Source organism: Orcinus orca, chromosome 6, assembly GCF_937001465.1.
Source record: "Orcinus orca chromosome 6, mOrcOrc1.1, whole genome shotgun sequence".
NCBI classification, from domain to species: domain Eukaryota; kingdom Metazoa; phylum Chordata; class Mammalia; order Artiodactyla; family Delphinidae; genus Orcinus; species Orcinus orca.
In genome coordinates this window covers 108,276,510-108,291,770 of record NC_064564.1, presented here as the reverse complement: position 1 = coordinate 108,291,770, position 15,261 = coordinate 108,276,510, and the positions used below count along the sequence as shown (strand labels likewise).

Here is a 15,261-nt window from a genome sequence, read left to right as displayed (position 1 = left end):
GCGAAGCCCCACCCCCAGGGTCCGCGGAACTTCCTGGCTCTGCGCATGCTCCGTGGCTCGCTGTTGGGCAGAGCAGTGCGCCTGCGTGCCGCCGCTGCGCATGCGCAGACGCTACGTGGCCCACGGCAGTCGGAAGGGGAGTTCAAGGAGACGTGGGCGACGCGGCAGCGGGCACCTCCTCGGGGTCGGGGCTACCGCCGTCATGCCCGGGATAGTGGAGCTGCCCACTCTGGAGGACCTGAAAGTGCAGGAGGTGAGGCTCGTCCGGAGGATAGGCAAGCGGGGCACAGGGCTACAGCTTCCCGGGCCTGGGCCCAGCCCTGCTTGCACTCCGCGGACCCTGGGCCCCGGATCCCCCATCCCCACCCCATGCCCCCAACACTTACACAGGTTGACCCTCGGAGGCCTCCTGGTCAGCTCGGGGAGACCCATCCCTAAGTAGCTCGAGAACTCTCCTCCCCTTCCCCGCAGCAACCTGCGTCTCCTTTACGTGAATAATAGTACTTTTTATCAAGCACCAACCAGGGTCACTTTACTTACTTCATGTCACTTAATACTCAAACCTCCTTGCGAAGTGAGTGTACAACCCCGGGTGCTCCAGTCGAGGGAGAGAGAGTCACCTTAAAGTAGCATCGTCGGTGCAGAGTGCATTGGAGTGGAGCTAGGAAGCCGCAGAAAAAGGAGATGATATTGGAGAGTCAGTTTGCTAACAACCTGGGAAAGTGTTTGGTAATAGGACATTTAAAGCATTCATTTATTCAAGAGCTCTCATTTGAATAATTACCCATACACTGGAAAATGAGAGAGAGAGTCCCTGTCCTCATAGAGTTTATAATCTAATAGGGAGACAGAAACATAAAGAGGCAATTACAGTACAGTGTAGTTAGTGCTATGAGAAGTGAAGACCGATAATACTAATTACAGCAGACATGATCAGGCCTTTTCTAGATGTCAGGCAGGTTGCTAATTACAGACATTAATTCCTAGGGTCCTTCCAGCAACACTGTAAGGAAGGGTATAATCGATCTCTCCATGTTACAGATAAGGAAACAGGTCCTGAGAGAAGTGACTTGCCCAAGGTCACATGGTAAAGCTGGCATGTGAACCCAGGTCTGATTTTAAAACCCATGCTTTTAAACTACCATATTATGGGCAAAAGCTCAAAAGAGCGAGAAGGCTTAGCAGAACCTTCTGTATTATGTGTTTTGCTTTTTGACATGACTCTTGTTGGTGGAAAGCAACAGTTGCTGAGCCGGGAGAGGTACCTTGGGCTGAGGCAGGGCTGGAAGCGACTTTCACAAGGCCAGACTGAGCAGTTTGGACTTCATCCTGTAAGTGAGGTGGTGGGGAGAGGTGGAAGATTTTAAGGCAAAAAAAGTGCCAGGACAGGACTGGATAACGAGGCTACACTGGAGGAGAGGGAGGGGAAGATGAAAAATTACATGCCAAAAATTATATCCCAGGCCCTGTGTTAAGTGTTTTACCTGCATTATTTCACTTCATCTTATATGCCTGTGAGAATGGCAACTATTATTATATTATTTTAACTATTATAATAAAGTGACATGTACCAAAAGTTGGGGGTGGGGACGTGTGGGTACTGCCAACAGACAGTTTGTTCTTGCCCGACTGTGAAGCTGGGTTAAGACTTTGAGCTGCTGTGTTTTTCACTGGCGCTTTAATTTGGTTCAGCAGCCATCCGAGGTTCTGTTCTTGCACGTGTTCTATTTCTGGAATAAATTTGCCTTTAGAGTTCCCACAGTTGAATTGAGGAGCAGATAATTACATAAATAGCTAAACTACAAAACCAAGTATGATTAAATGCTACAGAAGAGGGGCAGACATGGTTTAAGAAAAGAGGGTAGGATTTGAAGTTGTATCTAAATTCTAGGCCTAACTATTCGGTTACCTTGATGAGTCACTTTTCCCATTTGCAGACACAGTTATTTTATTTGTAAGTTCTCTGAGGCTATGAAGGGAACAGAGAAAGCACTTCTTGGGTATAATGTAAGACTTGGCTAAATGCCATTTGAAGAATGGCATTTACAGGCAGAGATGGAGAGAAGAACTTTCTAAACAAAGCAGGATCTGAGCAAAGGTAAGCAGGTGAGGCCAAAAATGGGTTCCAGGAAAGTGAGTTCAGTGTCCTAGAGGACAGCCAGTACCTTTTTAAAGTCTGGTGGGTGAGAAGGCCGGAAGGATAGTTGGGATCCAAAGGGTTTGAATACTTAAGTAGAAACTTAGGCCTTATTCTGCTGTTAAGCCTGAATCCTTCAAGGGTTTTGTTGCTAATTTGTTTTAATAACAGAGTAAAATAAGAATTGTCTTTTAGGACAGCAGCTCTGTGAAGAATGGTTGGAAGAGAGGAATAAGAAAAGCAGGAAACCAATAACTGAGGAAGATATTATTGACCCCAGCATGATTGGTGACTGTGCTTACAGAGAGGAAAGAATGCATTTATCTAGAATTGATCCGACTTAGCAATGACTTAGATATCACAGGCAGCAAAGGTTGAGGAATCGGTGTCAGATTTGCAACTTGACAGAACTGGGGAAGCCAGAAGGAGTGGGTTTGAGAAGCAAGTTAAACCCATTTTGGACCTCATTGACCTTCGAGTTATATGACACATGCCTATGGAAAAATAGTCAGAAGCTTTGGGCAGGAAAATCCTTGTACACATTAACGATTTTGAGTAAAAATAATGGCCAATATTTATGATGTGCTTCTATGTGCTAGGCACTGTTCTTCGTATCTTTTAATGTGTGTTAACCCTGACAACAGTTCTATCAACTAAGTACTATCATCCCCCATTTTACATAAATTAAGCAAAATACAAAACCTAGTATAAATTAAGTACTACAAAAAAAAAAGGTGCAGATCTGGTTTAAGGAAGAGAGAACAGGACTAGAAGACTGCTCGTAGATCGTGGGACTTTTTCTGCCTCTGTTTCCGCACCTGCAGACCATCTAAACCTGCTGTGCAGTGAGGCTGTTATGAGGACAGATGAGGAAGGGCATTGAAATTCTGTGTTCTTTGAGACAAAGGGAGCTGAATGAATCTGAGAGGGTATTCACAGTAAGCAGCTGTGAAAGGCTGTGGCTTCTGTTGGAACTTGTCAGTATTAGTGAAGAAGCAGGTGAGGGGTGGTAGTGACATCTGAAGTTCTTTGCCTCCTCAGTGATGCAATGGGGAGAGGCCTGATTGGAGGTCACACTTTCTGGTGCTAGTTCTGCACTTGCCACTGACTTGCTGCGCCATCTCGAGCACATTGCTCCTTTTCCTTAGGAAATAAATTAAGTGAGTGGTTCTCAGCCTTGATTTCCCTGTGACAGGGCGCGTGTTTTATGTGCTCAACAACATGGGCATAACCTAGATTGGAATAAGACCTCTACACTTGTGGGGAAGTAAAGCAAAGAAAGCCATAGGCTTTTGGGGGCGTGATAGCTGTGAAGGCATCGGAGTAATTAAATCAGCCATTTAAAGATGTTTTAAGACATTTGACAAGGAAATAAATGCAGCTAACTTAATTTTTTAAGTATATTAAGCTTTAAAAAAAGTTTGCGTCTTGATCTTTCAGTCTCCCAGCTCTTCACAGGTAATATAGCAAAGCAAACGTGTACCACTCAATTAGCGTAAGTAAACTATTATCAAAAACTCGAATACAAACTTTTACAGATTTTTAAATGAGCATATTAGAATTGTCATGGCAAATTTCACTTACATCCTAAATTTACCTTTGCTTTGATAATTGGAACAGTTGTAATAGTAGTAGTCATAGTCATAACTTTATTCTTCTCTTCCTATAGTGTGTAGATGAATTATCTCTTCATCTTTCCTTGCCTTTTATCTTATTAAAAATATTAATAATTTAACCTAAGCTGTGTGAAATTCCTGAAAAATGAAATTATAAAATTTTTATTGTTATAAAAATAATAATTATAAAATTATTCTCATGTAAAAGTTCTTAATACATATTTGCAGATCAAATCCAGGGGTATCTTAAGGCATAATGCACTAGGACAAACTAGATTGTATTCTAGGTACAATGGGTCAGTTTTAGAAAATCTGTTAATACTCTACATTACATTTATAGATTAATGAAAAAGAAACCTGAAAATTTCAGTCTTTCCTGGTGGAGGAAACAACAGTGCAACAAAGCCATTTATGGTTAGAAAGAAACTTCCCTAATGAGGAACGTCCAACAAGTATATCCCAGACACCAACAGCCAATATCATACCAAACTGCTTTAAAGTTTAGAACAAGGCAAGGACGCCTACTGCCATTGCAGTTTGTCTGTATCATCCTGGGAAGTTTTGGTCAGAGCATTAACACAGGGAAAGAGAAGAAGAAGGAAGAAAAGATATAAGTGTCAGAGAGGAAAGGAGGCAGTTTTTATTTGTAAATGGAAGCTTTTCTCTTAATCCTCTTGAGTTTCCTATTAGAACTGACAAGAGTTCAGTAGACTATGGTTACAGAGAAGATACAGTGTAAAAACAAGCAGTAAGCAACTTGAAAATCTAAGGGAAAAATGTCCCATTTAGATAGTATCCAAAATGTGAGAATACTGAGGAATAAACAAGAAATATGCAAGTTTCCTGTATGAAGGAAACTGTAATTTTGACCAAAGAAAGTGAGAATGAGCTAAATAAATGGAGAGACATACTGTGTTCTGGATGAGAAGGCATCATTCATGTATTCTTAACTCTCTTGTAACTGTTACCTCCCCTGCTGCTGGCACAGAGTGAGTGCTTGACAGCTACTTGTGCTGGGGTGCTGTTTTGGGTGCTTGGGGGACCATGGTAAACACCACCTTAATTAGTTTAACTTAGGGAGAACGGACATCTTTACAGTAGTCGACCTCTGTTAAAAACAAAATGCCAGGGCTTCCCTGGTGGCGCAGTGGTTGAGAGTCCGCCTGCCGATGCAGGGGACACGGGTTCATGCCCCGGTCCGGGAAGATCCCACATGCCGCGGAGCGGCTGGGCCCGTGAGCCATGGCCGCTGAGCCTGCGCGTCCGGAGCTCCGCAACGCGAGAGGCCACAACAGTGAGAGGCCCGCGTACCGAAAAAACAAACAAACAAACAAAAAAACCCAAAATGCCTACCCTCTTGGAGCTTACGTTCCAGTGGTCACAGATAGAGTGACCACTGGTGCTAGCTTATCTAAGATGATTAGGGAAAGGCTGAGATAAAATGTGAGCAGAGACCCAATAGTGTAACGGTGCCCTTTCCTTTCTAATTTGTTGTATAACTAGACTTAGTACAATTCCAATGGGAATTATTGGAGCAAGGGTGTTCATCTGTAAGAACAGCCAGAACGGTTTTGAAAAGGATGAATAGTGAGGAGGATGGTCTTCCCAGACAACGAACAGTAATTCAAACATTGTGGTATCGGCACAGGAAGAGGTGGTACAGAAAAGAGGCTAGCAGGACCCCTGCTGCAGCAGCTGCTAGACAGGCTCTGGACTGTACCGTGAGCTGGCTGTAGCTACACTGTGCTTCTCAAGAAAATGTGCTGGGGTGCAAGTGAGTGAGACTGACACTGTCGTAGGGATGGCTGCCTTGGATATACTCTATAATTTTAAAAAGTTCACAGATTTGGTTCTTTATTATTAATAATAACTTGCTAAGCTAGATGCTCTTACTCATCCCTTCCAGTCTCTAATCTTCTGTGAGTCTGTCATCTTCTGGGAATCTTATATATCCTCCACTGTTACTTTTATTCCTGGAGAGGAGACTTGTCAGTGCTCCTCAGGGTTGGTTCCTCCCCGTACATCCCAGAAGCCTCCATCTTCCTTCAGAGCTCCACTTTCTCTCTCATAAAGATCTAAGGATTCCATTCGGGCTGCCATTTCCTTATGTCTAAAATGGGGATGGGGATGGTAATATCAGCCTGATGAGATTATTACGAAGGTGTGGAAAATCATACATGTGAAAGAGCTCTGTGATCTCTGAAGCACCATAGATCATAAGGGATTATTACAGAGTCCCCTGTCTTTAGTGTTCTTGGCAAAGTCAGAACAGGGCTACCTTCATGTTCCCTCTATCTTGACCAGCATGAGGTGAGGTTAAAGAAGTGGTGTCCTGGTACAAATCTGGTCCTTCTCCTCTGTTCCTCTCCCCAGGTGAAAGTCAGTTCTTCTGTGCTGAAAGCTGCGGCCCATCACTACGGAGCTCAGTGCGATAAGCCCAACAAGGAGTTCATGCTCTGCCGGTGGGAAGAGAAGGACCCGAGGCGGTGTTTAGAGGAAAGCAAGCTTGTCAACCAGTGTGCCCTGGACTTCTTTAGGTAAGATCTTTTCACGTCAGTGCCCGCTGGTTGCAACATCAAGGTATATGTATCTCGGTGAACATCCAGCTAATTAAATGGAAGGATAAGTTTACTAATTTTAGTAGGGAATGGAAGGCTTTGCAGTCACCTAGACCAAAGTAGAGCACACAATAAAGGAGAGTTCTTTTTGTTCTTTATTACTTGGCACTTTTTTTTTTTTTTAAAGTATAGTTGATATACAGTGTTGTGTTGGGACTTCCCTGGCGGTCCAGGGGTTAAGACTCCATGCTTCCAATGCAGGGGGCATGAGTTCCATCCCTGGTCGGGAAGCTAAGATCCCACATGCCATGTGGCCTAAATAAATAAATAAATAAATAAAATTACAATGTGTTAATTTCTGCTGTACAGCAAAGTGATTCAGTTATACACATATATATTCTTTTTCATATTCTTTTCCATTATGGTTTATCACATGATATTAAATATAGTTCCCTGTGCTATACAGTAGGACCTTGTTGTTTATACATTCTATATATAATAGTTTGCATCTGCTAATCCCAAACTCCCAATCTTTCCCTCCCCCATCCCGCTTGGCAACTATAAGTTGGTTCTCTATATCTGTGAGTCTGTTTCTATTTTGTAGATAAGCTCATTTGTGTCATATTTTAGATTCTACATATAAGTGATATCATATGGTATTTGTCTTTCTCTTCCTGACTTACTCAGTATGATAATCTCTAGGTCCATCCATGTAGCTGCAAATGGCATTAGTTTATTCTTTTTTATGGCTGAGTACTATTCTATTGTGTGTGTGTGTGTGTGTGTGTGTGTGTGTGTGTGTGTGTGTGTGTAGACCACATCTTCCTTATTCATTCCTCTGTCAATGGACATTTAGGTCACTTCCATGTCTTGGCTATTGTAAATAGTGGCAAGTTCTTTAATCTCCATGAACCCCAACTTCCAAATTGTAGAGTAATACCTATCATAAGATTGTTGTGAGAAATTTGAAAAGGCACATAAAAACAGCTTAGCACAGGGCTTGCTTATAGGCATTTACTAGATTGTTATCATTATCATTACTACAGAACACACAGTTATGATGGAAAGGAAAGGTGTTCAGAGTCAAGTGTTGAGGTAGGCCACTGTACTTGATATAAGTAAAAAAAATCCAAATTATAATTGTGGAAAAATGTTTTAACCACATTAGTCAGAACTCTATTAAAAAGGACAGAAACTCAACTCAGAGGGAATTGGCTCATGTCACTGTAAAGTCCAGAAATAGGACTGGCAGGACTGGATTCAAGGGCTTAAATAATTTCACACCTACTTGGTATCTTTTGGCTTCACCTCTTATCCCCCACCGCCAGTTTCTTAGTCCTGCTTTCTCTGTCAAATTCATTTTCAAAGAGACCCTCTCCTTGCTTTAGCAGCAATGGCCACCAGCCAGTCCAAGCTGCTGTGCTCCTTGCTTAGCAGACCCAGACAAAGAGTGCCACCCAGTAGCATGAGCAGTGGTCCCTGGACTGAGTCTCATTGGCCTGGCTGGTCAACTTCATGTGCATATCTTTGAATCAGTTGTGTTTCAGGAGATAAAATGCTGTGAGTGGTCAGGCCTAAAGTGGGGAGTAGACTTAGATTCATCTAAATCACATTGCCGAGCGATAGGGAGGGGTTGTTCCCCAAAGGAAAATTTGAAGGATGTTCCAGAAGAATAGAGAATGACTGCTGGCTAGGCAAAACCTTACAATGACGCTAGAGGAAAAAAAAATTGCTTCACACAATAGCTGCTTTCCTTCTTTCTTGCTTCTGCTGTCTTTGTCCACACGTAGAGATATTTTTGTGCTTAAAGTCATGGTGTGTGTACATTTGAAAATTCATTTTTTCACTTGAAACTATTGGAAACATTCTTTCAAGTTGCTCTGTCTTCATGATCATCATTTTTCATGGCTGTGTAATATTCCATCAGTAGATAAACCAGCCATAATTTTGTTATTAAACATCATTATTGATTGTTTTGGATAAATCTGCAGTGATTACATTTGTGTAGAGATCATTTTCATTTTATAATTAATTCCTTGGCATAAATTTCCCAGCAGTGAGATTATTCTTTAAAAGGCTTTGAACATGATTTATGGCTCTTGAATTACAGTTGGAAGTTGGGTCAGTTTATGCTGTCCTCAGCCTGTATCCTGGTATCCGTCTCCAGCATTGCATATTATTTAAATACTTGATAGGTACAAAGTGGTGTTTTACTCTTGCTTGAATTTGCATTGATTTGATTGCTAATAAGGTGGAATGTGTGTTCCTTTAAAATTTTTTTATTTTCGAAGAGAACTTTGGCAAAGTATTTTTCCTTTGACTCAGAGGGAGCATGTTTAAGTGGGAAATGTTTGGATTTCACAAGCTCCTGAGGTGCTGAACTAGCTTGCTGTAAGCACTAGTAGGTAATTGTCTATTAGTGTGGGTGCCAGGGTAACAGAGCCCAGAACATAGACCTAAGTACCAGAGTGATGGTTTGCAGCCTTTCTTCCGCTGCAGCATATTGGAGGAGTCCAAAACTCCAACTGGACACGGTTGCTCACCACCATCGCGATTCTTAAGTCGAAGCTAGGGGGGTGCAGTTTTGTGTACCGTAGAAATGCAGGTCGTTGAGGCTAGAGGTAACCCAGAAAAGCTCCCGAGGCTTTGACATTCCTTCTTCCTTCCTCTTAACACATCCCATCACCCCCAAGGCTATACTCAAAATACCTGCAAAGGGGGCTTCCCTGGTGGCGCAGTGGTGGAGAGTCCACCTGCCGTTGCAGGGGACGCGGGTTCGTGCCCCAGTCTGGGAAGATCCCACATGCCGCGGAGCGGCTGGGCCCGTGAACCATGGCCGCTGAGCCTGCGTGTCCGTCCGGAGCCTGTGCTCCGCAACGGGAGAGGTCACAACAGTGAGAGGCCCGCGTACCGCAAAAAAAAATACCTGCCAAGGTAATAAGAAACTGGTGCCCCTTGGTTGCCTCCCAGGAGGGGAACCGAGCAGGAATGGAAAGCCAGTTTTTCTTTACGTATTTCCTTCGGCCACCTCCGAGGTTCTTCCCGAGACGTGTTAAATACGATTCCTGTGTTGAGTGTAGCTAGATTCTTGGAGTGTGACAAGCAAATACTTCATTATTATTCCACCGGGGGAAGGAGGTGCTCCACACTTCTTCCACTGCCTCAAATATGGCTTTAACATAAAATAACAGTATTTTATTCTCGTTTGACTTTGCATTTATTTGATTACTAGCAAAGCTGAATGGTGAGAGAAGGGGAATTTCGCAAAATAATGGAGGCTTATCCCTTTTATACACAAAAGTTAGTTTTTCTTCAGCCATTTCTGGTTACCACAAAATGAATTATATGCTATGTTGCTTCTTAACAGAGAGCAAATATAATTTAACTTTCTTCCTAATGACAAGGATTAATCTCTGTTTTTGTTCAGTGCCTGAATAGAATGAAGTCTTTTGAGCTTTGGAGGCGTGTAGGGCAGGTTGCCTCTATGCTGATCGACCCCAGGATCAGAAGATCCTTGTTAGTTTGTGAATTTGCTTTTTATAGTCGTGTCTCCTCCTTTGTCAATGTCTGTCACCTCTGACTTCTGTCAGCATGCCCATCTCTGAGTGCGCCTCCTTCTCTTCTAAATTTGCGAAGTGGGTAATCTTTAGATTGGATCTAAGAAGAATAAATAGGTCCCAAGTGAGGAGTTCTAAGTGAAATATATACGCCTTAGACCACAGTCTTTTGACATTTCTATTCATTTGTTTTTGCTACACAAAGAAATTAGGTCTTATTCCTCAGAAATCTTTTTTTACATATTGTTTCTCAGCCTGAGGCTCTCCAAGTGGTCTTGTAAGTGAGGTAAGCGTACTCCCGTACCTTTCAAAAAGCAAGGCTGTGTGTATGAGGTCTGCACCAAATTTTTCCCCACTTTTTTGTTTTTCATCGTTTTGCAAAGAGCTGCCCCTGATCAAGCCCTCTTTTCCAGGCAGATAAAGCAGCACTGTTCGGAGCCTTTTACAGAATACTGGACCTGCATCGATTACTCCGGCTTGCAGTTATTTCGTCGGTGTCGCAAACAGCAGGCGAAGTTTGACGAGTGTGTGTTGGACAAACTGGGCTGGGTGCGACCCGACCTGGGGGAGCTGTCAAAGGTAACACAGTTTCCTGCTGCTCTCTCCCTCCCTCCCTCCCTCCCTCCCTCCCTCCCTCTCTCTCTCTCTCTCTCTCTCTCTCTCTCTCTCTCTCTCTCTCTCTCTCTCTCACACACACACTCGCTAAGGGTGGGGAAAGGCAGGGGGTGGTCCGGAATGGGTCTTCTGTGAGTACAGATCTGATGTGAGAAATCCAGACTGACCAGTCAGCTTCATTAGGGAGTGGTTATACACAGTCCAGAGGGAGTTTATTTAATAGAAGTGTTCCTTTAAATAGCTCGCCCAGCATGTGCAGATTAGTTTTGGATTAATTAGCTAACTCAAGAACAGAAGGGAGTAGATGAGGATAAACAAGATGTTAGGGGCACCGTCAGTTGAAAACATTGAGTTTATTGTGGGGAAATAGGTTTGAGGTGATGCCACATTTTTCAGGAACATACCTGAGATTAAAAAAAAAAAAAAAAGTAATGCCTATAGTTTAAAAAGCTTGTTTTTCTGTTCTTTCTCCCATATTTCCTGTCTCAGTTGTGACACCACCATCTGTTGAACCCTCAGAGGGAGAAACCTGAATGTCTTTTTTCTTCACTTTGCACTCTTTCTTCCTTTATCCAGTCCTCAATTCCTGTAGCATCTCCTGGAGTATTGTTTTGAATCCTCTCACTGTCCCCCACTTCCTGGACAGGAGTTCTTAACTGGGCTACATGCATTTCTGGGAGGGGAGGATGGATCACTATAGGCGTGATCTGTGTGGAAAATAAGTCAAATATCACTTTCCTTTAAAAAAAAAAAACAACTTTTCAAGGGGACTCCTATTTGCTTGCAAAACAAAGCATCCCCTCCATATCCTGACATGCCACAGCCCTTTGTGATCTGACCCATCCCTGGCTTCTTAAGCACTGTCACCCTCCATGCCCTCTGGGAAGCATAGTAGCAAGGCATGGAGGGAAGAACTCTGGTTTGAATGGAGACTGAGAGTGGATTTGAATGGTAGTTTCCTGACGTAATTGCTGTGGGTCCTTGAGCAAATTTCTTAACATTTCCTATCCTACCCCATTTATAAGATGGGACCAGTCTTAATCCCTGTTTTTCTGTGAGGATTAAGCTACGGAGCCTGTGTGAATCCCCAGCATAGCACCTGGCACATAGGTCCACAGTTAATGCTCGTTCCCTCCCTTTGTGTGTGGCATCTGTGGATAGTTGGTTCTTAAGCTTGTTGCCATAAGTAGAGGAATGGTTAAGCAATTTTTTTGTGTGTGTATCTGGCATATCTTTACATCGGATATCTTCTTTGCTGCACCAAACAAATTATTTTATTTATTTTTATTTAAAATAAATTTTTATTGGGCTTCCCTGGTGGCGCAGTGGTTGAGAGTCCGCCTGCCAATGCAGGGGACACAGGTTCGTGCCCCGGTCTGGGAGATCCCGCGTGCCGAGGAGCGGCTAGGCCCGTGAGCCATGGCCGCTGAGCCTGCGCGTCTGGAGCCTGTGCTCCACAACGGGAGAGGCCACAACAGGGAGAGGCCCACGTACCGCAAAAAAAAAAAAAAAAAATTATTGAAATATAGTTGATTTACAATGTTGTGTTACTTTCAGGTGTACAGTAAAGTGATTCACAGATATATATATGTGTATATATATACACATATATATATATATTTTTTACATTCACTTCATTATAGGTTATTACAAGATACTGAGTATAGTTCCTTGTGCTATACAGTAGGTCCTTGTTGGTTATTTATTTTATATATATAGTAGTGTGTATATTTTAATTCCAGATGAACAGATTATTTTCAATAGTTGGTAATTCTAAGCTGGAAAGTGGTGGAACTTTTACATAGAATCGAGAAAACTACCGTTTCTCATTTCTGTCTCACGAAAGGAGAATTTACGAATCATGTTGTTAAGAAAGCACTTTTATTCCTGAATCTTCATAATAACATTTTTAAAAACCTATAAAAGGAAAACGTACTGTTATCTGAACTCTCTTCAAAAGTGTATTTCTTTAAGAGGATTCTCAGCTTTAGTTATACCTAAGTTCAGTATTCGGTCTCTTTCTAAGAACGGTCATAATTGGCTGCACAAAGCCTCCATTTTAGCGTCATTCACTTGTGCATTCTGGTTCCACTGGCTTGCCCTTCCCTCCTGTTTGCCCCCAGTGAATTCATACTCACTCGTCCAGTCTCAGCTCAGGTGTCAGGTCTGTCTTTGAAGTTTCTGGCTCTCCTAGGCAGGATTGCTCTCTCTCACCCATAATTCCATTGTCCTAATAATATTAATATTGAAAATAATTAATGGAGCACCTGTTCCATACATCAGGTGCTTCATGTATATTACTCTAATAACCCTAGGAGCTACTACTAGCTCCGTTTTACAGATAGGAAATTGAAGGTTAAGTCAGGTGCCCAAGGTCATTCACCTAGTAATTAGTTTGACCACATGCTTCTGCTCCTTTTCTGTTTTGAGTGTGGTGCAGAAGAGGAAGTTGCTTTATTGTCCTTTCCCCAGTAATTTGTCCTTTAAAGGGGTCCTTTTATTTTTTCTAGATTTATTGCATAGACATCTTGAATTCCTTAAAGGAGCTTCAGATGCCAGCTGGAGGCATTTGGAATACTCTGTCAAGCAGTAAGGAACCATTAGTGATCTCTAATTATAGCAGAGAGATGAGAAAACTGTTTTAAAAGCAAATAAAAAACTATTCTGGACTTGTAGTCAGAAGACTGGGGTTCCAGCTCCAACTCCTGACATTTGCTGTGTCTTGATCTTAGACAAGCCAGCCATCTCTGCTCCTCTTCCGTGAACTCGAGACAATTATGCCTCAGAGGGTGGTTATAATAAGAATTATGTGATTGTGTCCATGAAAGCTCTGTTCACAATAGATGGTGTTTGAATTTGTACATCTGGGAAGACTGATCTGGTCACAGTATGTGGAGTGGCTTAGGAGGCCACCAGATAACAAGACTACTGATAACCACGGCCTTCTGTCTTTCTGCCTCTCTGGGCCTGTTTCCTCACCTTTAAAATGAGAACAATTTCTGCTGGGTTTCTGATGGAGACTTCTGTGGGTTTCAGTGGGTGTAAAACGCCATCCTCCTCTCTCCCCGGGACCCCAGTTGGCTCCCTCTCTCGCCTGGCCCATTGGCTCAGCGCCCCCGTCTAGCTTCTGCTCCTTCCGGCCTGGCCTGCAGATGTGAGTAAGTTACTTCCCTGCTCCAGTGGCACCTGTTGCCCTTGGGTTAAAATTCAAGCATCTTTGTGTGTCGTTCATCACCTGGCTTCCATATCTCAGTGTCGAGCATTCTTTGAGAGCACGGGCTTCGGAGCAGGCAGATCTCACTTCAGGTCCATCCACCGTTAGCTGGGGGGGTCCCAGTGAACCTGCAGGTTGACCTCCGAGGAGTGTGAGAGTGAACTGGAGTAACGCGCTTGGCGTCACGTCTAACAACAGGACGTGCTTGGTGAGGGGCCGCCTCTCCCTGCGCTCTGCGCGCGGCCCGTGCTTCGGCTGCCCCAAGGCCGCGCCCCTGTCTCGGTGTGCACTGTGGGCTTCCTGGAAGGTCTTTTCCTCTCCAATCTTCCTGGTTGGCTCCTGCTCACCCTTCAAGAGGAAAGTAAACGTTGCCCCCTCAGAGCCAGGCCGAGGACCGTGGCCGTGTGGAGGAGGCCTTGCTGTCCTAGCGCTCATTCGTCTCTCGGTCACCGTGACCCGCTTAGGAAGGCCTGGGTGCTTTTCCGGGCTGACTCCTTCACTGAGGACAGTGTGAATCGTGCTCTCTTCCGTACCCCTAACTTCTTCCATGTGGAATGACACAAAGTAGGCCTTCTTCGATGTTTATTCAGGGTAAGTGTGATTTGCTAGGGCTCTATGGATGGGGAGTGACTGAGGCAGCCAGGGCGGAGAGGAGACCCCAGGAGGTGGGTTCATGCTCACAGCTTCTCCACCTGCCCCTCAGCTCTGCTTCTCCTCTTTTACCCGCTGCAGGTCACCAAAGTGAAAACAGATCGGCCTTTACCAGAGAATCCCTATGACTCAAGAGCAAGGCCAGAGCCCAGCCCTGAGACGGAAGGAGATCTGAAGCCCGCCAGACATGGCAGCCGCCTCTTTTTCTGGACCATGTGAAGATGGGTCCGTGGCCCACACCCAGTCATGCACCCAGGCAGCGGTGATGAAAACTCTCCTGTAGTTTCGTCAACCGATAGAGGGCTCTTTCCAGAATCACAAACATTCACAAAAACATTAATTTATGTGACTTGGCAGTTATTCTATACCGTTTCCTGCCCATTAAAAATTTTAAAGGAAACAGTTGTATTTTATTATGTTTTATATAACCTTTTGGCCTTTAAAGATGACTTCCCCTTGCTTTTTCTGCTTGTGGTCCTGCCTGTTCCTTTCTCTTTGCTTCAAGTAGGCATTTGCCAGCGTGGCAGGGGAGCCGTGTGGGATCACAGACAAATGGCTGTGTAAAGGAAAGCCTTTGTTGCCTGCGACGGCGCCTCGGGGCCAGTGTGGGTTCACACATTTTGAAGTCTCAACTTTCTTTCTTCCCATCCAACCTCTCTGACAAACAGAGTTCCCTGAAGGTCGCACAAGGGAAGCATCCAGGATAGGAGAAGTACAGAAACACGAGCCTCGTGACTCAGGCCGTGGGCGGGGCTCCTGGCGTGGTCTTCTGCAGTCGCGCTCAAAGTTCCTTAAAGAACCAAACTTCCACCACTTCCCCTTGATATCCCATCCTCAAGCATTATAACCCAGATGTTTTTCCTGATAGACAAGGGAGTTGGAGGCTGAGCTCCCAGCTCCAAAGCCAGGAAGT

The 15,261-nt window shown here is 43.9% G+C and overlaps 1 protein-coding gene across 1 annotated transcript; it reads left to right on the top strand.

Annotated features, from left to right (window-relative positions):
• The first annotated feature begins 75 nt into the window (after positions 1-75).
• NDUFA8 (NADH:ubiquinone oxidoreductase subunit A8) lies at positions 76-14,748 on the top strand. The gene is made up of 4 exons (XM_004269259.3): positions 76-253; positions 6,127-6,290; positions 10,282-10,447; positions 14,430-14,748. The coding sequence occupies exons 1-4, from the start codon at positions 101-103 to the stop codon at positions 14,565-14,567; spliced, it is 621 nt and encodes a 206-aa protein (XP_004269307.1). The 5' UTR covers positions 76-100; the 3' UTR covers positions 14,568-14,748.
• The last annotated feature ends 513 nt before the right edge of the window (positions 14,749-15,261 follow it).